This window comes from Wyeomyia smithii, chromosome 2, assembly GCF_029784165.1.
Source record: "Wyeomyia smithii strain HCP4-BCI-WySm-NY-G18 chromosome 2, ASM2978416v1, whole genome shotgun sequence".
Classification (NCBI taxonomy): domain Eukaryota; kingdom Metazoa; phylum Arthropoda; class Insecta; order Diptera; family Culicidae; genus Wyeomyia; species Wyeomyia smithii.
The window spans coordinates 31,265,306-31,287,347 of NC_073695.1; the positions used below are offsets into that span (position 1 = coordinate 31,265,306).

The 22,042-nt window shown below is 38.0% G+C and overlaps 5 protein-coding genes across 8 annotated transcripts; 2 read left to right on the top strand and 3 right to left on the bottom strand.

Annotated features, from left to right (window-relative positions):
• Positions 1-841: 841 nt before the first annotated feature.
• On the bottom strand, positions 842-2,461 carry LOC129721579 (ubiquitin thioesterase OTU1). The gene is made up of 3 exons (XM_055674315.1): positions 1,856-2,461; positions 1,427-1,758; positions 842-1,368 (listed from the first exon to the last, which is right to left on the bottom strand). The coding sequence occupies exons 1-3, from the start codon at positions 2,256-2,258 to the stop codon at positions 1,156-1,158; spliced, it is 948 nt and encodes a 315-aa protein (XP_055530290.1). The 5' UTR covers positions 2,259-2,461; the 3' UTR covers positions 842-1,155.
• Positions 2,462-3,890: 1,429 nt separating this feature from the next.
• LOC129721586 (protein Asterix) lies at positions 3,891-4,619 on the top strand. Of its 2 annotated transcripts, none has more exons than XM_055674335.1 (3): positions 3,891-3,990; positions 4,062-4,227; positions 4,292-4,619. In XM_055674335.1, exons 2-3 carry the CDS (start codon positions 4,107-4,109, stop codon positions 4,498-4,500), a joined length of 330 nt encoding a protein of 109 aa, XP_055530310.1. In that variant the 5' UTR covers positions 3,891-3,990; positions 4,062-4,106; the 3' UTR covers positions 4,501-4,619. The 2 variants fall into 2 exon arrangements, with proteins under 2 accessions (XP_055530310.1, XP_055530311.1); XM_055674336.1 differs by having other exon boundaries at positions 3,910-3,934; positions 4,005-4,227.
• Positions 4,620-4,740: 121 nt separating this feature from the next.
• On the bottom strand, positions 4,741-6,346 carry LOC129721577 (uncharacterized). 2 transcript variants are annotated; one of them, XM_055674311.1, is made up of 4 exons: positions 6,136-6,346; positions 5,969-6,049; positions 5,661-5,911; positions 4,741-5,573 (listed from the first exon to the last, which is right to left on the bottom strand). In XM_055674311.1, the coding sequence occupies exons 2-4, from the start codon at positions 6,019-6,021 to the stop codon at positions 4,807-4,809; spliced, it is 1,071 nt and encodes a 356-aa protein (XP_055530286.1). In that variant the 5' UTR covers positions 6,022-6,049; positions 6,136-6,346; the 3' UTR covers positions 4,741-4,806. The 2 variants fall into 2 exon arrangements, with proteins under 2 accessions (XP_055530286.1, XP_055530284.1); XM_055674309.1 differs by having other exon boundaries at positions 4,741-5,911.
• Positions 6,347-15,189: 8,843 nt separating this feature from the next.
• Positions 15,190-16,244, top strand: LOC129721580 (general transcription factor IIF subunit 2). The gene has a single exon (XM_055674316.1). The coding sequence runs from the start codon at positions 15,313-15,315 to the stop codon at positions 16,132-16,134; it is 822 nt and encodes a 273-aa protein (XP_055530291.1). The 5' UTR covers positions 15,190-15,312; the 3' UTR covers positions 16,135-16,244.
• On the bottom strand, positions 16,122-20,537 carry LOC129721572 (importin subunit alpha-6). 2 transcript variants are annotated; one of them, XR_008727436.1, is made up of 9 exons: positions 20,383-20,537; positions 18,894-19,073; positions 18,617-18,832; positions 18,335-18,555; positions 18,013-18,276; positions 17,610-17,949; positions 17,382-17,541; positions 16,880-17,316; positions 16,122-16,818 (listed from the first exon to the last, which is right to left on the bottom strand). XR_008727436.1 is itself a non-coding variant. In XM_055674305.1 (8 exons), the coding sequence occupies exons 2-8, from the start codon at positions 19,071-19,073 to the stop codon at positions 17,132-17,134; spliced, it is 1,566 nt and encodes a 521-aa protein (XP_055530280.1). In that variant the 5' UTR covers positions 20,383-20,537; the 3' UTR covers positions 16,122-17,131. The 2 variants fall into 2 exon arrangements, 1 of the variants encoding a protein (XP_055530280.1); XM_055674305.1 differs by having other exon boundaries at positions 16,122-17,316.
• Between the last annotated feature and the right edge of the window lie 1,505 nt (positions 20,538-22,042).

Consider the following 22,042-nt stretch of genomic DNA (forward strand, 5'->3'; position numbering starts at 1 on the left):
GATTATTTGTAGGCGGTATCAAATAAGTTTAGTATAAATAAATCGAATCTAATCTTTTAAATGCGGTACAACCAACCGCGTAAAAAGCGACCCCAGTGTATTATCTGTAGATAGCCACTAGACTCACGTCGCCCAGCAGAATTTCACCTGGAGGGCAGCAAATACAGAGCGATGATCCTGCTTCACGATCTAACTGTTGGTCCTACCAAGAACTTGGACCTTAGAATCGGATTGTGAGCCACGCACAGTGCGCTTGCTGTCCGGACAGTCAAGATAGGCAAGAATACCAAATATAATGGTAACTACAGGCTAATACATAAAACAAAACTGGAAAACGCAAAAATCCTGACGCGAAACTTTTTCTCAACCGTTCTTGGTCACAGTTTCCTTCGATCCTATAAACTTAAGCGATAAGTATGCAAAGCACAAAAAGTAGCCTTTGTGGTAAAAAACATCGAATTCCTTGTGTGAAAAACAGACGAAAAGGTTATTTGAAATAGCAAATTTTACCAAAACGGCATCCGAACGACACATCCTAAAACCCAAAATGTATGTCTAAATTAATGCACGCTAATTTTGTAAATGTTTTTTTTTTCCACTGCGTCGAAAACTAAATTTTCAACAACGCTAACATTTTTGCTATTCAATTCAAAAAATGATCGAAATGGCTAGAGAAAAATAAAAAAACTAGCGATTTACCTAGAATACAAAGACGGTAATGATTTAATTCACGAAAGTTAGAAACAGCTCGGGATCGAAGGGGGTTGGTTTGTTTGAATTGATGTCTTCGTTATAGTGTTCAGGTGGTTTGTATCACGCCGGAATTTAAACTAGCATCGGATAGGATTTTTTAGCAGTAATAAAAATTTTATTAAACAAAAAAGCGTTGAGTAAAATTATACATTACAGTAGACGCGAAAAAAATGAAATTCCTAGCTTTTAATTAAAATTCCACACTAACAAATTTAAAAGATGCATTTCGATCTCCTGGGGTGAGCGCGATATACTTGAACATGCATGAGCTCAAACTATGAAAATAGGCAAATAAAAAACACAAAGTATTCCTCTACACTTCGATAGAAGAATTTCGTTTTTGCAACCAGACACCATTAGTCGAATATCCATTAAACCTTCCGATGTCCAAGGCAACCGATCCTACACTTCTCCGAAATTCACGTGTCCATGTTTTGTCGCATGCTGCTGTGCCTCGACCTGTCCTTTAAAATGACATCCGCAATCATTGCACTTGAGAGTAAATTTGTTTACGTCCGTAAATTGGCGGGAAGATTTGGCTTCTTTTGCCAGCTGTTCGGCCTGCTGATAAACCATGCTGTCCTCAACTGGGAAAATGGTTTTCGGAGGTTCTCCCTGGTAATATGAAAGAAAATTTGTTTAAACCATATGAAGTAATATAAAATTTTACTACCGAAGTCGATTCCAGGTACAGTGGATCGTAGTGAATTCCATCAAAAAGTAGAAAGGCTCGCATTCCATAATTTTTATCTTCACCGAAACGATTTATAATTGCGTTCGTTATATCTACGACATCGAATTCGATTCCATGGTAGGCAGAAAGAATAGATACTTCTATTGCTCCACCCCATGATTCCGGCTGCAAAATCCATGCACAATATTCATCATTTGGACGCCCTAGTATTCCCTCGTTGTATTCTTGCTTATCTCCATTAACAGTGGAAGCTATAATCTGTCTCATGTATTGGCTATTATCTGGGTCAACTTTTCCAGTCAGAACAAAACCTTTTTCAAGAGAAAGGGAATACAATTTTCAGGAGAAAAAATACTAATGTTACTTTCAGAAATAAAATCAAATGCTAATGTTGCACTGAAAACCTACCAATGCTGGTAAAAAGACACGAATTATCACTGGGAACAACTTGTTTTAGAAGAATCCCACTACCATCTTCACCCTGAGCAGCCAGTTCTTTGGCCAAAGCCTCATCTTCCTCCATGCGTTTTGCCGCTTCCAGTCGTCTGCGTTCTTCTTCACTGAGCTGTCGTTCCTCTATGATCAAAGTGTCCCCGTTACTCACACCAATGACGGATATCAAATTATCATCGTTGCTGAAATCCAATTGCTTGAATGGTGGATATCCAAGAACTACATGCAGCAAGTCCGAGGGGATTTTGGTCAGTTCGGTTATCTTATCCTTTAGAATCCGCACTGTACTATCCCGCGTCAGACTGCTCACGATGTGCTGCTGGCCAGTTTTCGTTTTTAGCTTCAGCGATAAACTCATTGTTGTGCTTTTTCGAACGGTTAATTTTTCTATACAATAAATAAACTATGAGGTATTGATGTATCTTTTTTCGCTAAAATTTCGAGACTTGGCTAGTGTGAAGAATAATTTGTTTGTTGACGTTTCAAAATGCACAAATCGTACTGGCGATTGGATTGGAGATGCTAAATTTAATCATCATAATCACGAGAATGCAAATGCCATTATTTGACATACAAGTAAAACTTCGATGTTTTTTGAAAACAGTGATGCTAGACGCTTTAGAAAATAAATTTGAAAGAAAAAGGGGCATAACAACCCTATTCGCGTTGACGGTGTTGCTGATATTTGTTTGGTTTTTGCATGCGAAAAAAGAGGAAGGAAATACTTTTGCTTTTGTCATCACGCACATTTTGACAATTACATATGAGTGTTCACGTAGATGCGAACAGCCTTCAAAATCTCTTTCAACGCGAATAACCCGAATGCCAATATACAGTCAGTCAACAATAGATATGCAGTGTAGACACAATGAGCATAAAAGAGAGGTGAGGAGGAGAGTGCATTTTCCTAGTATTAGTAAATGCTTCAAAGGTAAACAACTAGACGAACTCAATGGTAAACTCAAATAGCTACGTCACTATTTGGCATCATCTCTGGGCAGAAGGGGGCAAGCAGAGGGGCGCGTGCAAGTGTTAGTAGGTTTTCTCCTCACCTCTCTTTTATACTCATTGGTATAGACACTACTATTGTCTATAATATCCCGCATAATCAATAACCATAAAACGTGCCTAACAACTAGTTCGGGATACAGTCCTGATTGTATGGGGTATCGTTAAACCATATGGATTATCGTCCGTTTATGGTTATTGATTTTGCGGGATGCAGTGATGGGCCCCGCTAACTGGAAAACTTAGCTTGAGAATCGTTGAACGCTAAACCCGTATTAGCGGAACGTTTGCTTATCGCTAATTTATTAATACGTAGATTGTCATACGGCTATATTTATTGCTCATAAAAACAAAAACAAAAAAAAAACATTTACTTTTGAGTACAATTTACAATAAGGGATTTTAAATTCACAAAATAGTGTTCATACTTGAGGATTTAATAAAAAGAAGTAGCATAAAAAGTGATTCTTCTTGTACACACTTAAAATTTGGTACCGTGTCTCGTTATTTTTTGCCGAGAACGCTGCCACTGAGTGCTTGGTTGAAAAAATAATGACAGCTGTTACATTTTTTTCGTGAATCTCGGTTCAACCTAACTGAAATTTCGGTATAAAATATTACCGAGCTATCACTACCGAGATTATGGATATGTGACAGCTGTCATTATGTAAACGGTAAATATTGCTCATTCGAAAACTTTTCATACTTGGTGTTTTGAACATTTCTTTTATATACATAAGAAACTGAAGAAAACCACGGCAAGAGACAAAATTGCTCTTTAAAAAATGAAGTTTGTCATGATAAATAACTATCTTGTTGCTTCACTTTCATCACTTGTAAACCTTAGATCCTCTTCATCGTATGATTAAAAATGTTTCCACGTAACTCGTTTTTTCCGGTGTATGACACATTTTTGCTATGTTTCAATCGTTACGTAAAGAATCAATGCCACATATTGTGTGTTTTTGACAACTCGCGTAACATTTTTTGTCCTTCTAATTAGTCGAGCACAGGTAAGTACAAGAAGTACGACTTTCAGCTGAGGATCATATACTTTAATAGTAAAAAATAATAGTTTTTCGGTAAAAATTTGCAGATTTTTTTCTACAAAAACGAACATTTTTAATACGTACGATTTGCATGGTATTTCCAGCGATTTATATCTAGCTTTGCGATATACAATCTATTACTAAGAATAATGACTGCTACCGTGGATCCACGTCGGCCAGACAAGGTAAATCGTTACAAACCGGTCGACTCTGGAAACCAAGGTGCTGGCGTTGGAGATGACTTGATGCCCGATTACATGAATATCCTAGGTATGTTTTATCTTTATAAATGTGCCTCTACCATTGGATAATAATGACCATTAACGCTCTACAGGAATGATATTTTCAATGTGTGGCTTGATGATGAAACTAAAGTGGTGCGCCTGGCTGGCTCTGTACTGTTCCTGTATCAGCTTCGCGAATTCACGTGTCAGCGATGACGCCAAACAGGTTCTGTCCTCGTTCATGCTAAGCGTTAGCGCTGTCGTGATGTCCTACCTGCAAAATCCGACACCAATGACTCCGCCCTGGCAATCAGTTTGAGTTTTTCATTGTTAATCTGACTTAGATTTAAGAGACGATTTGTGCGCTTTCGTTTTTTGCATCTGTTGTGAAAATTGGAGCATTGTGCATGGAACCAAATAAACCTTATTTGAAGAGAAGTTATATGGAAAAGATTTTAACAAAGAAGAGAAACTTTATGGGAAGGCGAATGTTTTTAGTCAAATGGTTTCGAAATTACTTTAAAGAATTCTCATACGATATCAAATGAATAGAAACATGTAGGTTTAACGTTATATTTTATTAAATAACAATACAAAAGCCTCTTTCTTCACAGTTGGAATCATCTCAGTCGATTATGAATACGTTTTCCGTCAAGCGATTCATCAATGGGTTCAAATCGTTGGCGTGCAAATCTTTTCCCCATTGTTGTTTCAGTATTGACTCCGCTATAGCTGTCGGACTTTGGCTTGTGTCTACCGTGTGTTTGGAAAGATGGATCGTAAAAAATACAACCGCATTGTGTACCAGTGGCTCATAGGCATCGCAGATTGAAAAAAACACCTCAGCTGCGCTAGCCGGTATGTTGTCCAAGTTCTGAACCACTAAGGTTCCTTGATCTTCGAGCTTTTTTCTGTATTGGGTGAAAAATAAATGTCTGTTGGCAATAAATTCCGGATTGCGGAAATACTGACTCTCCAATTTAATTGGTTGACGATTTTCGCCAAAGCATTTAGAAGTCGCGCGTACTATATCTTCTAACCAATTTGATTTGGGCGTTGTTGAATTGTACAAAAATATAAAGGTAGCGGGCTCTCCAGGTTTTTGATATATGGCACGATTGACACTCACATTCAGTATTTTCCAAGACAGCTGGTCTACGTTGGAATATTTAGAATTGAGATCTAGAATGCCTCTGCATTCGCGAACTTCTGGAATGGTTGCAGTTGGCTTCCAATAGTGATAACAACCAGCTAATATGGCTAATATGACTACAAACAGCGCTAGTATAATATATATAACCGATTTGTCGAACTCGGGTTTTTCAACTCGACCACCAGGCTTAGGGTTCGATTTATTTGTTGGTTTATGAATGTTATCAGACTCAACTGAACCTGCAGTGGTTACAGTGGCATTGTCCTTTTCAGGCTTAGGGTTCGATTTATTTGTTGGTTTATGAATGTTATCAGACTCAACTGAACCTGCAGTGGTTACAGTGGCATTGTCCTTTTCAACCTGACTGCCATTAGGGTTCGAACTATTTGTTGGTTCATTAGTGGCATCATCAGTGTTAACTGAACTATCTTTCATAAATTCAGACGTATTTTTAATATCCTCTGAGTCCGACTCTTCTATTTCGTGGTGTGTGCTCGTCTTTTCTGTCGATTGCTCTTGTATATCCTGAGCTAACGGCATGGATCCCGAATTAATGGTGCCCTGCGTAGATTTTACTCTACAGGACAAAAAAATACATTAGTTGCAGGTCAGATTATTACCGATTGTATTCTACTTATGATAAGTTTTTCTTCCTCTGATAGTGCGATTAACAATGTCGTCAGACATTTCTGATTCTTTCGTAAACTTGGATGTGCTTTGGATATAGAAATAAAGTTTTTTTTAACAGGAAAAAGTTTGAATAAAAATTCATTGTTTTTCAATCGATGGTGAAAAACATACCTAGCAAAATTTCTTCAGCCACTCTCGGAGTCTCAAGTTTGTTACTTTAATAATTGCTTGAATCAGCACCTTAAGTATGGAAGTTGATAACAGTAAATCAGTAAATAATAATAATAGCGAAAAATGAAGTGATAAGGTGATAATAAACTAGATAGATTTTCAAGTATCTGTCGGAAATTGTGTTATTAAAAGTTCACAGGCAAAAGTGAAATCAGAGATGCCAGATCTGTTTGAAAAGATTCAATAGCAGGGATACCAGATGTGCAGATTTATCAGTAAAATGCAGGTTTTCAGAGTTTAAAGTTTCTGCAGATTCGGGTTATTCGCGTTGAAAGAGATTTTGAAGGCTGTTCGCACCTACGTGAACTCTCATATGCAATTGTCAAAATGTGCGTGATGACAAAAGCAAAAATATTTCCTTCCCTCTTTTTCGCATGCAAAAACCAAACAAATATCAGCAACACCGTCAACGCGAATTGCTGCTAGAATCAATATATATATATATATATATATATATATATATATATATATATATATATATATATATATATATATATATATATATATATATATATATATATATATATATATATATATATATATATATATATATATATATATATATATATATATAAATATTAAACGGGACACAAACACTTATGGTTCTTACAATGTAAAAAAAAAAAAAAAATTTACCTTTTTTACCGACCGGTTTCGGGTAAGCTGTTACCCATCTACGGGGCGATGTCCAACTAATTAGTAGGAGAGAGTTACAATTTCAGTTTGGTGAGGTGGAAGAGAGGCGATAGTATGGGAGCATCATCCTCGTTCATAAGCGGCTGTTCCGATGTCATGATATGCATCGACTCCCATGCATTAAGTTGCGACGATTTCCTAATATTTTTCAAAATTTTCGCGTTGTCCCAATCGACATTGTGTTGGAGGGAGATAGCATGACTTGCCACACTTGACTCGTTGGCTCGTTTGTTGGCAACAGCTTTCTTATGCTCTTTTAAACGAACTTTGAACTTGCGCCGTGTTTGGCCAATGTACACAGCTGCACAATCCAGTTGAATGCCAGGATTGTGCAGCTGTGTACATTGGCCAAACACGGCGCAAGTTCAAAGTTCGTTTAAAAGAGCATAAGAAAGCTGTTGCCAACAAACGAGCCAACGAGTCAAGTGTGGCAAGTCATGCTATCTCCCTCCAACACAATGTCGATTGGGACAACGCGAAAATTTTGAAAAATATTAGGAAATCGTCGCAACTTAATGCATGGGAGTCGATGCATATCATGACATCGGAACAGCCGCTTATGAACGAGGATGATGCTCCCATACTATCGCCTCTCTTCCACCTCACCAAACTGAAATTGTAACTCTCTCCTACTAATTAGTTGGACATCGCCCCGTAGATGGGTAACAGCTTACCCGAAACCGGTCGGTAAAAAAGGTAAAATTTTTTTTTTTTTTACATTGTAAGAACCATAAGTGTTTGTGTCCCGTTTAATATTTATTCGCGAGTTCTTACGTTGCACTAAAATTTAAAATTTAAAGTATATATATATATATATATATATATATATATATATATATATATATATATATATATATATATATATATATATATATATATATATATATATATATATATATATATATATATATATATATATATATATATATATATATATATATATATATATATATATATATATATATATATATATAAGTGCACAATTTCTCAAAATGTGTTCAGATTTTGCCATGACTTCTGCCAGAGCGAGCGCAATGTTCTCAGACTGCGGATAGCTTATTTTAGATGTCGAATGCGATGTGAGTTTTCGGAGTTTGCCGGTTTTTCGAGCACTTGCAGACGTTACAAACAACAGGTGGTTTTGACTCGGTTTTGATTTGAAAAATACCTACACTGAAAAAAAATCACATGCTCATACCAAATGCTCTTTACACATGAATACCAATAAACCAAGCCAATCGTATAAACAGGTCGACCCATATAGATATTCAATGGAATTCACGGTATTTTAACGTGTTTTGGCATTTGACGCGATTTGGCATTGAAATCTGAGTGTAAAAAGATTGATTTTGGTATGCATGACATGGCAAACCGAAGTGTAAGACACTTGATTTTGTGCTGTGAAGTAAAACGCAAGTGTATTCCACTTAGATATGAAATGTTTTATCTATTAGCACAGAAGTAGGTGGAATCCAATGGGCAGTAACGTGTCGATATTTTATAGTGTAAAATTAATTTGACCATTATGTCAAAAAATCAAATATTTTTCGCGTAATTTTTCAAAGGGACCTAAGTAACAATGACAGATTCTCTCCTCTCTCACTTTGTTTCGTTAATTACGTCGTCATTATATATATTTTCTAAGCTTTCTTCCCCTTAATCGAGAGATAGTAATACTGTCTTGCTTACTATGCATTGAGTGTTATGAAATATGGAAAAAATAACATAATTATTGATCAAAGAGAAAGTAAACAAAGAGAGTCTCTCAATGTTAGATAGGTCGCTTTGAAAAATTACGCGAGATTTGACCATTGGTCAAAGAGTGCAATACATGCTTAAAGGCTGAATTATACTCTTTGACCAAGCGTCAAATATTTATCACATTTTGACAGATAAAAATTTGGTCAAAGATAATTGTTTGTCACTCTCCAATTTTAAAATGTGGCAAACACGGGCAGACAACAATCATGATGTCAATTAAATTTGACCATTGTGTCAAAAGGTCAAATATTTGACCATTGATCAAAGAGTGTAATACAGGCTTAAGTCTTCTTATATTTGCGCTGACTTTGTTAAAGCGCGTGCAAATTTTTGGCCTGTGCGACGCGAACACGGATAGATACTACACTGTAAAAAATCGATGCGTTACTGCCAAGTGGATTCCATTTACTTCTGGGCTAATAGATGAAACATTTCTCGCGTAATAGTCGCAAAATGTAAACAAACGAATTTTTAATGTTATCATGCAACTTGTAATGAAGGAGCTTATTTCATAAAATTTGTGAAAATTAGCTTTTCGACACTTAAACGATTTTGGCAAAACGACCGAACTACCCTGCTTAAACTTTTTTACTTATACCCTTTTTCTAGCAAACCGACGAAATTGCGAAACGAATGCTATCTCAGATACGCTCTCATAAAATCGACGAAACCGACGCGAAAAAAAAACATTGCTCGACTATCACTTACACCATTTTGACCTTGTTTATGTTTCACTGGACGCAAGTGGAATTTAAAGACACCCAACGACGCAAACAAAATGACGTATATAACGAATGATTTTCAATCTGACGAATCTCACACAACATTTTGACGTAAATAACGCACCAGCTCACAGCATACCGTTACGCTCAGACATATATCAAACGCTAGTTTGACATTATGACTTGTGAAAAGGGCGTATTTACGTTTGGCTGAAGCAAAACGTTGTATGATTTATTTTTGCCAAAAACTCATTCATTCTCAAACATAATTAGAATCTTCAACGCAGTAATGTAGAACATTAGTTAGAAGTACTATTTAAAAGTATCCATTAAAATAAATACTGTTTCGTTTTAAAATAGGATTCGAAATGTTGAGTGAAAACTTTCAAAGTTGATTTTCTCAATTCGAAGCAAATGTTAGAATGGTCGATTTGAAAAATTACGTGAGATTTCATATCTACGTGGAATCCAGCTTTTTACGCACCATAATTCCAAGCAGCACGCATTGTTGCAATGAAGCAAATGCAACTCTCAATGCAGCATTCAAAGGTTGTAATAAATCGCATCCGTTACTTTTATTCAACTTGTAAATAACCGAAAAAGCGCAGGAGGTGGAGCCTATATGCAACTAACAGTGCTAGGTGAATCATCATCTGCATCGATAGCCGCTGCAGTATAGGAAGAAAAGAGAGGAGAAATAAAGTTAAGTTTGTTTACCTTTACTGTCATTACTCTTCGGTGATGGTGTCGCGAAGTTTAATATAACAACATATATTATAAAAATCCTCAAATATATCGAACTTTTTCTCTACTTAGGCTTCTGATAAATATGTCATTCTACCTGCGATTCAAAATTTACCGTGCAAAAAATGTTTTTACTTCGTAATTACTCACGCGCGTTTTATAAAGTGTTGTAAAAGAAATTTTATGATTCAAACTCGCCAAATTATAAACAATGTTTTGGGAAACGATAGTTCAGAAAACCGTGCTCAGTGGATTTGCAGTGTTAATCATGCGGAATATGGAATAACAAAACCATATTTCCAACAATAATAATTTATCATTCGTTTATATTAGAGATGGCTGTTTACTGTGTGGTAATTCTAGCAATATATGGTTCAAAAAGATGTTGCTATACATTTTCATCACTAGTTTGCTTTCCTTAGGATAAGACGTTTGTGAAACAACAATATGCAACATCATGTGACATTATCGTTATTTAAAAGCATAATGAAATATGCAGTTGGAAATAGATTGCAGAAAACTATTGAGCAATTTCTAGTTTTCAGTTACGAGAATTATACACGTAAATAACAAAATGTTGCTAAATTCTTTTATATTTCTTCAGAGTAACCGAAAAAGTTTCTTGCACCGTTAAAAAAGTTTCAAAACAACAAATCTTGAGTAGTCTCATTTGAAAACATGTTGCAAGTGCTGCTTGGGATGGCGGATGCTATAATGCGTGTTCGTAATTTGTGAACCTCTCTGCTTACGTCAGTTCAAAAAATCTTTTATTTATAACTATCCCTATAGATGCCAGAGTTTTCATTAAAATTAGAGAAAATTTATTTATTTTTCTTCTGGCTCTAACGGGTCCTTCCTTTTAACACAATACAAATGTTGTTCATTCTCCTATTGAATCCTAACGTTAGAAAGAGAAAGTAAACTTCTAATGCGCCTTGGTCCCTTCACATGGGAGTGGCTTATCCTAAAGTCCTAACTAATACCCCGTTCACACTACACCGCATATCACCTGATATCAGGCGATTCGTGCTAGGAAATATTTTTGCTATTTTCATCCCGCACATGTTGACAATTACATATGAGAGTTCGCGTTGGTGCGAGCCAACTCGCTGGCATCTCTATCCTAATCCCATTGCTCTTGTTGTCTTGTTTAGCTTTGACCTGTTTTCGTTTTCTTCTCTTTTCAATTACCAAAGCAAATGTCAAATCATATCAGCTCACTCTAATGTGAACGCTCGAGGGGATATCCGATATCATCTGGCGATATCAGGTGATATCCGGGGTAGTCTGAACAAGGCATAAACAAGACTCCTAAAATACACACTTTACGAGTGAGACCGTTTTCATGTTCCTTATCATACCTCTATTCACGAGGTCTAGCGCGGATCTAGCATGCTCCTAATCAGCTCGATCGTGTCTTATGGCCTCTTGCTGTGCGATCTTATATTTTGCTCTCGCGACACTAAATTATTCAATTGTAAAAATATCGCTTTCGGAGCGACACTAATGTTGCCAAATTTATTGTTTTCCTTAAAAAATACATGAAGTGTCAAACTGACGTAAGCAGAATTGTCAAAAGTGTAGGAAACATATTACGATTTTTTCATTAAAGCGCCCGTCATTATGGCGCGTAAAAAGCTGGATACACTTGCGTTTCGGTTCACAGCACAAAATCAAGTGTCTTACATTTCGGTTTGCCATGTCATGCATACCAAAATCAATCGTTTTACACTCAGATTTCAATGCTAACAAACGTCAAATACCAAAACACCTGGGATTCCAATGAAAATCGATATGGGTCGACATATAATAAAATGATTAGGTTCGTTTATTGACATAAATATGTAAAGCGCATTAGGGCGCATTAGCGTGTGATTTATTTTCAGTGTAGGATGGATATGATTTGGATTTCAAGTTGATTTTCAGGTTTTCGAGCAGTTGTAGACATTTATGAAAACATCTGGCATCTCTGATTGTTGCTACTATCGCCTACACGGTAAACGGATCCTACTCAATTTTAATTAAATTTAAATTTAAACCGTAACATAAATTTTAACCGTAACATTTGCCATGGCGGACGAAAACATGCGTGTAGCCATGTTTTTAAGCTCTTTCTCCGTTTTTTTTATTAATTCCTCCTCCGTTTTCGCGACAAAATTGTTGGAATAGATCTTGCGCTTCAAGTTTGCCCAGAAATTCTCGATGGGAAGCATGTGGGGGACATTGGGCGGATTCACCGACTTCGGTACCACATCGATATTCAGCCGCTCCATCTCCTCCTACGATCGCTTCGAGTAGTTGGCCGACGTCAAATCTGGCCAGAACACCGTCTCTTCGCGCTTATGGTATTTCTTGATGAACGACGCAACGTCTGTCAGGCACTTCGTACTATAAATTTCCCCGTTCACGGCCAGCCCGGAGCGAAAGAAGAGTAACTTTGACATCCCTTTCTCGCTGATTGTCAGCCACAGCCGCACCTTCTTGGGGAACTTGGTCTGTGAAATAAACTTTACCTCGGTGCTCACTTCCTTCGTGGGGGAGGTAAAATACGAAGAACCCTGCTAGTCGTTGCCATCCAGGGTGAGACAGGTCTAGTCGTCCATCACCACTGCCACGTCGCGATTCGCCGGGAAAATTGAATTGACCATCTTATTCAACCGCTGTCGCTGCGTCATTGCCTGCAGCTCCGAGACCAGTGGTCGGGACTGCAGCTTCTTGTATGCATGTCCATGTTCTCCAGATACTTTTTCACTGTTTTAGAGCATGCACCAACCTCTCGGCCAAGTGCACGCAGCGATTTAGCCACTTTTCCCTCGGTCTTCCTCTTCAGCATCCTTTTGGTTATCAGCAAGCTTCTTGTCACTCAGGGTCGTTGGTCGACCAGAACCGGGTTTTCTTTCGATGCTCTGATCATTGTCCAATAGTGTCGAAATGTTTTAGATGCCAGAACCGGCATACCCGGCGTCCACAAAGTGCCGCACGATGTCTGTTTTTGACGCCATTTTGAAACCCATGAAATCGGGAATTTTTTGTCCATTTTTTTACCGCAAACGTTATTGCGGTTATAGTAACGGCCCAAACAGAATGGATACGTTTGCGTTGCGTTGGCGTCAATTTGACAGTAAATGTATGGGCTAACTGTCAAATTGCCGCAAACGCAGCCGCAACGTATCCATTGTGTTAAGGCCTTGAATGACAAATCTTACGATACTGCGAATGATAATTCAAACTACCGGACGAGTTAAACAGTTTGTTTTGGAAAGTCTTTGAGTTTTACGCCGGGAGTGCTTTCTACGGAGTAGTTTCAAGCCGAAGTTCATTTTGAAGGTTGTGTAATAAGGGAAATAATTAAAGCAGGCAAAATTCTGTCAATTTTTAAATGGCCAAAACTTCACGAAAAATGAATCAATTCAGACAAAACAGGTTTCATTTTACTGGAAAACTGTCCTAGATTCCTAGTATAACTTGAGAACTGGACGTGACCAAGGGTCACTGGAAATGTTTCAGATTTCCGGAGTGTGTGCCAAAGTGTACATTTTTGCAACGCGTAGAACTTTTTCTGACATTCTGTTTCACATAGGTTTATATGTTGTCAATAAATCAGAATTTATTTCAGGTTCATTGGTAGCCAAAGATTGAAAATTCGCCAAGGAATCATCAGGTATGAATTTATTAGTATGGGTGTTGATTTTGGCGGTTTTTTCCCTTTTGGGTACTAATTTTCTTTGAGCTTGCAGCACTCTAGCAGAATTCAATCGAACATTGTGGGTGTGTAGGTCTTATTAAACCAAGCAACTTTGCAAACTTGCGTTTGAAAATTTATCTGGATTAACATTTAAAAAGGTCAGATTGAAAGTTGAGACCATGATAATTGTTAGTCAAAATTTCGATCATCATGTGACAAATTTCAGGAACTCATTGCTGAAAATTGCACTCTTCAGGTTGGGTAAGTTCATCGAAGCAGTCCCAATTGTTTGCATGCTTTGGTTGGAAAAAAATTTTCAAGAATAAATGTTAACATGTGTACCGTTTTTTGAACCCGTTTGTCCCGTTTTTATCCCGAGAAAATCTGGTCAGCCTACTTCAAAAATATAAAAAAATGAGTTTAAGATCCTACTCTGAAAAAAATATAATTTTAAAAACAAAAAATGATTTTAGAAAATATCGGTGATCTCAGATTTTTTTAAATGAAGTATTTTAGATAGACAATTTAGTTGCCTAAAACGTTCTATGCGTTGCAAAAATGTACACTTTGACACACACTCTTGAATCCGAAACATTTTCGGTGTAGGATGGTCACACCAAGTTCCCAAGTAATACTAATATAATACTGTTTGCCAGTGGAATGAAACTGGTTATCAAAATTGATTCATTTTTCATAAAGTTCTGGCCATTTAAAATTCGAGAGAATTTTTTTTATCTCAATTATTTTTTCCACCCCCTGTTTAAATCAGGATACTTTTTTTGGCGCAACAATTTCGTTGATTTGGATTTTTAGTTGAACTAAAAATTGTTTGTTGGGTAACAGATACTTTAAACTTAAACAGTTCCAACAGTTAAACTAAACAATTACCAGAGAATTACCAATAGACTGCCGCTATGCATGTCCATCATATTATAAGAGTTGGCAAGCCAAAGAAAATGCATTTTATTACAATTTCGTGTCATTGCTTTTTATGAGATGGTGCGAAAAGTTTAGATATTTTTTTAAAGTTCTCCAGTACTGAGTTGTCGAATTTATCTGTTCATAGGAAACTAAAAACTATAAATACCTTTTTAGTTACCATTATTTCTCAGAAACTCAGTGACATCCGGGGGGAACCTTTACACCACCCCCAACAATGCTAAATCTTGTCGAATAGCAACAAATACCCAGCGGCAAAAGCAACTCCTGGGGAAGGGTAGGTGAGGTCTCCTTCTTTTGGGTCTCCTCCAGAAACCAGCCGCACTGACTTGGGCTCACCCTTATAATATCGATAATTATCGTTAACGTCAAAAAATTGACGATAATATCGATGTCAAGCACTTATCGATATTATCGATAAGTTTCCCATCACTACTATCGCCCATCTCTGCAGTGATTTGTCAAAGCAGCTGCCTGCTGCTTTTATCTGTTTTATATATTTACTGTCTACCCGCAAATCGAATAAAAAGTAATTTTATACTCAATTTGTTAAACCTGAAAGACAACACAATGTCCAAGGAAAATGAACCGATCAAGGTGGACAAAGAGTTGGACCTGTCAAACGCGGGCCGTGGTGTTTGGTTGGTAAAAGTTCCTAAATACATGGCCAACAAGTGGGAGAAAGCACCCGGGAATATCGAGGTTGGTAAACTCAAAATTTCCAAACAGGTGGGCCAAAAAGCACAGGTATCGCTAACATTGTCTGATGCTGTGATAAACATTGACCCATCCGAGGAAATCCCGCGAGACCACCGACTGGATGTCTCGGTGGTTACCAAGCAAACGCTGGGTGTGTTTTCACACAGCGTTCCAACGGCTGCCAGTACCACCCGGGAGGACGCTGTCCCTGAACCGGAGAAACTTTTCATGGAGGGACGGATAGTGCAGAAACTAGAATGTCGCCCGTATGCAGACAATTGCTATATGAAGATGAAATTGGAATCAATTCGGAAAGCGTCTCAACCGGCCCGCCAGGTTAAATCACTGGAAAAAATTGTACACAACTTTAAGCCCGTTTCCGACCACAAGCATAATATTGAGGACAAGGAACGAAAGAAGGCCGAAGGTAAAAAATCTCGCGACGACAAGAACGCCGTCTTGGACATGCTGTTCAACGCGTTTGAAAAGCATCAGTATTACAATATTAAAGATTTGGTCAAGATTACTAGACAGCCGATAAGCTATTTGAAGGAAATTTTGAAAGAAGTCTGTGATTATAATATGAAAAATCCTCACAAAAATATGTGGGAACTGAAGAAAGAGTATCGACACTACAAGGATGACGACAAAAAGGAGGAAGATAAAGAAGCGAGCGATAGTGACAGCGACTGATAGTAAAAAAGAAACGAATATATTTGAACTTTTAATGTTATAAGCTCTGTAACAAAATAAGTCCTTAATAAAGTTTAAGCGGATCTGTTCCAAACAACGAAAATGTTTATCGTATTCGTATTGATCACCATTAATATCCTTTTTATTAAGCGGGAGCTTACGCGAAAATGAGTTTAAATTAATCACGATTTCGGCATTGAATGAAACATAGAATAGGACTGTGTTACGTTATGTTACATTTTCCGCGGCCTTTTGCCCTTAAATCGTAGCACTAGTAAACACTAATCACAATTTGTTTTTGTTAGTCAGAAATATCATATTGTTCTGCTTTTTTCCTTCTTTTGCCTGATGATTTTGCACTTTTTGCATTGCTGTGCCTCTCTGCCCCGATTTTTTTTCTTAGAATTAGAACCAGATTTTGCGATGCAGCCGAATAGTAGAGAATACAAAACTTTGTAGGTCGGCTCACAATCGTTATGTTGCCTTCATTTGTGGATTCAAATATAGTATGCTTCACTTCTCAAACTTGCTCCATTTTCTTTGGGTGTTTGTGTTTGTATGTATGTATGTTTGTAGTCCGTCATCACAAAAGGGTGGTCGATACAAGGCCATCAAATATTACGCTCTAGGCTTGTGACTAGGGCTTCAGCTCTGTGTATGTTTGAAGTCTCGTTAACCTTCATGCTGCGCAGTAAACAGAAAGTTAGATTATTAATTACTTGCAAGTTTCTGACTAACACTGAACCTTTGAAAATTAAGTTCCTACTGCACTAGCTATTCACAGTATCATTTCTTATATTCGGTCCAGAGAGTTGATTAGCCTACATCGGAGGATGGTGGGCTGTTTTGTTGGGTCATTTTTATTCGAAAGCCGTCTGTCCGGTCGTCGTCCGTCATAATCAAATCGAGTGGGATTTTGTCAGTATTTTTGGTTTTCTCGTTTATCTGCTTCGCACACTAGAAGATCGGTATGTAGGTTATCAGCACGGTTCGTGATTTAGAACTGATAGCCATCCATTGGCACAGATTGATCGGCGTTAAACTGGAACTGGTTGTTTTCAGCGGATGGCGCCACAGCTACATCTTCTTCGTCGTTGCTAAAGTATGTCTGGATGATGTTGAATACCTTTTCGTAGATTTCCTTGTTTTGATGTGATTGCAAGAACTCGATTTTATCCAGACCTAGAATGTTGAAGATGGTAATCAGCAAGAGCAGCAAGAGTCATTAACTGCGGGGGATTTCATACCGTAACATTCCTCAATCAACATTGCGTATGGATTAGGTTTAACCTTGTGTTGATTGCCTGCTTTGAGTATGTTCTCCAAACCGTTCAGTGCTACCGTCACAATCTTCGGGTCCATTACGGTTAACAGCTCGCACATAGGTGGTATACATCCGGATTGAACCTAGAGTTAACAATTGAAAATGGTTATGGATGGCTATTCTTATCTGCTTCGAGGGTAAAAGGGCTTACCAGGTATTTAATTTGATCCACAGTACCCCCACTGGTGGCATTGGTAATCGCCCAGGCAGCTTCTTTCCGAGTTTTAAAGTCCGCCTTTGATAATAGCTCGATAATGCTTGGGAAAATGTTTGCGTCAATAACGGCTTGGATTTGCTGCCGATTACCGGCGGCAATATTCGAAATTGTCCAGCATGCCTCCTTCCGGATAGTTTCTTTCGGAGAACTAAGTAGCTGCAGGATACACGGTAAGGCATTGCAGTTGAGGATCAGTTGTGTTTGGGTATCATTGCCGGTTACGATGTTTCCTACAGCTCGCAGCGCTGCCGAGACGACGTTATTATTGTTGTGTCTAAAGAATGAAGAGAAAAATGTTTTTATGTTTTTAAAGAATACTTTCAACCGCTGAACTTACAGCAGCAGCTCGACAAGTCTCCGACAGCAGCCAGCCTCTATAACTGCCTGAATATTATCATTCGGTCCATCGGATAGATAACTCACAGCCCATACGGCGTCGCCCAGCACTTCCACATCTGTGTGGAACATCAACCGAGCGAGAATCGGTAGTCCTTTCTCCACTTTGGTGAAGTCCGGCGGAGGATTCTTACCACGACACAAATTCGATAGCGCCCAAACAGCATTTCGAGTTAAATTTAACCTGCCTGATGTACTCAAAACACTACAAAGGAGAGACGTTAAATAATGCTCCGAAACATTTAAAACTTTTCGATGCGTACTGAAGTAACGGTTCCAGAACTCCGGCATCTAGAACAAAATTTCGACATTCTGGTGAATCACCCGCAATATTGCCAAGCGCCCAAACGGCCTGTTCCTGCACGTCAATGTGAGGACTCTCAAGAAGTTTGATGAATATCGGCACAGCACCGGCCGCTATCACCACGCTCGTTTGCTCTGAGGTACCGGAGGCAATGTTGGTCAATGCCCAAGCGGCTTCGAACTGTCGAACGATTTAGCTCAATATTATTGAATGATTATTATCAAAAATAATGGTAACTTACCTGCAGCGTCGAGTTTGTCGTATTACCCAAGAACTCTACGAAACGGGGTACAATATTATGTTGAATAACCAAATCGATTGGCGGATTTGGTTCCTTCGATAGTAGTTTGCGAAATTTTTGCGTTGCAGACAGCTGATCCTCTACGCTAGCGCTGTACAGCGCTTCAAGTGTTTCCGGTTTAATCAATGCATGCTGGTCTGGTGATTGGGTTTCGTCCTGATTGGAAAAGAAAACAACGTGCAGGAATAACTTCCAACAGAACTTAACGGATACCTACAGCTAAAATTGCATCCTGGTCCAGTTCCTCGGCAACGTTGACATTGCGTCGTTTGATCAGCTGTTGTTCCCGTTTCTGTTTGCGCAACTGAATCCCTTCCTCCTCCCGGCGCCGGCGCATCTCTGTCGAATCCAGACCGACATTTTTGTACCGGTGACGATGGGCAGCGTTGTTCGACATCTAGGAAAACAAAATTCAGAACATTCGTTGAATGGCAACAAAGAAAAGTGTATGAAACATTGGGATCTCAACGAATTTATTAAGAGAAGCACCCGGTTACAAAAAGAGCGAAATAGAGCGGCCTTGAACGTTTGAATTGATTCGAATGAATTTAAGAATGATAATAATGTAATGCTAATAATAATTTGAACGAAAACAAAAATAATGCTGATTATTTCAATGCAGTTAGTAGCCTTCTGAAATTTCAGCAGTCTAAAATCTATGGCTGAAAACTGACCGACCAAAAGCTGCCGAAGTTTTTATCGACTCTCCGTCGGAAGCGGCGACAGATTACTCAAACATATTATGTACTTAGATTTTTTATTTAAGTTTAAACGAGGGGTAGCATTTTTGTCCCCTAAGCAGTGATCGGTTTACATGTAATTGCAAACACAAATTAGCAGTTTCTTTAACGCAGTTTAAATTACGTTTTTTAACGGTTGACTTAACCATAAAAACACTCAGAATTAAATGCAATTGAAATTGTGCCGAGAAAAACACAACGACGATCACGTGGACAGAAAAACTTGCATAAAATCGATTGAACTTGGCCTCCGTTACTTTTTATTAACCTCTTACGATTTATGTATTCCATCACCATCATGTTTTAGTTATCAATTTAGAATTTATTTATCGTTTTTTTTTTTCTATCGCCATATTCGGGTTCATTTTTATTCGGCCTTGCGTCCGTATGCCTTCCAGAGTGTCATCATATCACTATTGAACTTTGCTATCCAATGAAATTCACTCAACCAAGAGCGATCCGATCTAATTGGTTTAAGAAATCATTGAATTAGAAACACAATTTCGGTACGGCTAATAAGCAGCGACGAAATCCCTCCCGTCAAAAGGTCAAGTCACAATGATATGGTAATTCCATCGCTTGCTATTCTTACACGCACCAAGTCCACCATCGAAATCTTTCAGCAGCATCCATTCTGCAGGGTTTTTTTTTACTCCCCCTACATTGTAAATTGTGCGACAACGGCAATGACATTAGTCATTTTTTCCTTTTCACCGACTGACGGTCGTGCTACCAGTAGTAGAGCAGCAGTTTTCCGTACTGCGCGAATTGCACACACAGATAGAAGGAAAAGAATCGTGTTCCACATTGATGCCTTTGCAAAGCCCCTGCTCGAGACAGCGACATTCGAAGACAGCACATTTTCAATTGAAGAAAATCAACATTTGCAGTGTGCTTCCACATTCGAAACAATACAGCTTAAACAGGTACATTACTAAACTAGAATTATCGTTAAAAATTACTTACTTTGGCTTTCGATTTTCAGGTGAAACTTGGTGATTTACACAGCACTGCGAGATACTTTCACATTCATCAGAAAAAACGTCTAAAAAATTTTGCCTGCAAGACAGTTCTGCTCGATCTGAAGTATCGAGCTTTTAGGTGGAAAGGGTAACGGAGGGACAGAAGAGCAAACCTTTGACAGCGAACGAAATAAGTCTACACACGCACGGTGTGCTCGTGGTGCCTTCAGGGATGTAGAGTGTTTTCGTTGAGGGTTGTGCTATTTTGAAATAAGTTTCAGCACTTCACTCTAGAATTATCAGTATCAAAATGTCTGAACAAGAAATACATAAGACGGAAAAAGAAGAAGACGGCACAGCAGCATTGAACTCTAACAACGAGCCAAACTCAAATAGCGATTATGAACGTGAGAAAGCTCGGTATATAAGGCTGCTGCACACGTACAACGACATCAAGGATGCGGCACAAAAAGTGTTGGGAGCATTAGCCGTCCTCGAAGGTGTTACCGTGAGAGAAATGCACGAGCGATATGGAGTGCCATTAGATGATTAACCACGTATGTTGTAATATAGGTACGATATATGAAATAAAAATAAATTATCAACAATAATTTAAACATTCTTTTTTTTTCTCTGGGCCTGGGGCAGACGTGAAGACAGAGTGAAGACCATTTTTGCGCGTCTCCTTCCAGTGAAGGGTTGTCTCTAAATGTTTTAAGGAATGAGGGCCCCACAAAAATATTTGCCATTAGACCCCCAGCCTAAAAACCTAAATCCGGCCCAGGTTTCTGTCCTCATGAACTATTCAAACAGGAGTTTTTTCCTAGAGGCTGTAATACTCTCTTTGACCAAGCGTCAAATATTTGTCATTTTTTACAGATAAAATTTTGGTCAAAGATAATTGCTTATTTGACAAACTTATTACACTTAGAAAACATTTGACAGAAAATTCTTTGGTCAAATATGAAAATTCTAAGCCGGTGTCAAATTGTTTTTGATCGTTACACTATTTGACGGTTTATGTCAAACTTTTTCAGTAGCTATACAGATAAGTTCGGGGTCTGAAATCTCGCTGGTTTATTTCTCGGTTGATTGATTTTAGAAAAATGTCACCGTCGAAAGAATCGCATGCACACAATTAGACTTTACCGAGGAAAGATTACGCAGTTAAGTTTGTATCCGTGACCGTTCACCAAGAGAAAATTTGTCCGTTTTTTCATTCACGAATTTTTAAGAGCAGCAAACAACAATCATGACAAAATTTTGACCAAAATATTTGACAAACGTCAGTACACTGACAAACACACTAAACATGTTTGAAAAAACAGTAGAAAAATATTTGACAGAAAGGTTTGATGTCAAATAAATTTGACCATTGACGGCTTAACATTTTTTTCGGAAAAAACGTCAATTAATTGACCATTGGCCGAAGAGTGTAACGATTCGAGTATATCATTTTAAATTTTTATTTTGAAGTCGATCAGAAAATACAATATGGAAATCGAGTGAATGAAAATGGTAAGCTTTCATCAGATTAGCATGATTTTTTTTTTAAATTTATGGAAGCTGTCGTAGAAGACAAACCGAAATCTTCGGCGACTGAAACTGGCATTTGTTCAACCCTGACGGCATTGTTTTTGAACATCTTAAAATTCTCTCCACCA

Excerpts from the sequence above, each read along its gene's own strand:
- LOC129721579 (XM_055674315.1), bottom strand. The coding sequence starts at position 2,258 with ATGAGTTTATCGCTGAAGCTAAAAACGAAAACTGGCCAGCAGCACATC. Across the intron at positions 1,759-1,855 it reads GTGTCTTTTTACCAGCATTG|GTTTTGTTCTGACTGGAAAA; the intron begins GTAGGTTTTCAG and ends CTCTTGAAAAAG. Across the intron at positions 1,369-1,426 it reads TGTACCTGGAATCGACTTCG|GGAGAACCTCCGAAAACCAT; the intron begins GTAGTAAAATTT and ends TCATATTACCAG.
- LOC129721580 (XM_055674316.1), top strand. The coding sequence starts at position 15,313 with ATGTCCAAGGAAAATGAACCGATCAAGGTGGACAAAGAGTTGGACCTG.
- LOC129721577 (XM_055674309.1), bottom strand. The coding sequence starts at position 6,021 with ATGTCTGACGACATTGTTAATCGCACTATCAGAGGAAGAAAAACTTAT. Across the intron at positions 5,912-5,968 it reads GGAAGAAAAACTTATCATAA|AGTAAAATCTACGCAGGGCA; the intron begins GTAGAATACAAT and ends TTTGTCCTGTAG.
- LOC129721586 (XM_055674335.1), top strand. The coding sequence starts at position 4,107 with ATGACTGCTACCGTGGATCCACGTCGGCCAGACAAGGTAAATCGTTAC. Across the intron at positions 4,228-4,291 it reads CGATTACATGAATATCCTAG|GAATGATATTTTCAATGTGT; the intron begins GTATGTTTTATC and ends AACGCTCTACAG.
- LOC129721572 (XM_055674305.1), bottom strand. The coding sequence starts at position 19,073 with ATGTCGAACAACGCTGCCCATCGTCACCGGTACAAAAATGTCGGTCTG. Across the intron at positions 18,277-18,334 it reads GTTCTGGAACCGTTACTTCA|TGTTTTGAGTACATCAGGCA; the intron begins GTACGCATCGAA and ends TCTCCTTTGTAG. Across the intron at positions 17,317-17,381 it reads GTTGATTGAGGAATGTTACG|GTCTGGATAAAATCGAGTTC; the intron begins GTATGAAATCCC and ends TCAACATTCTAG.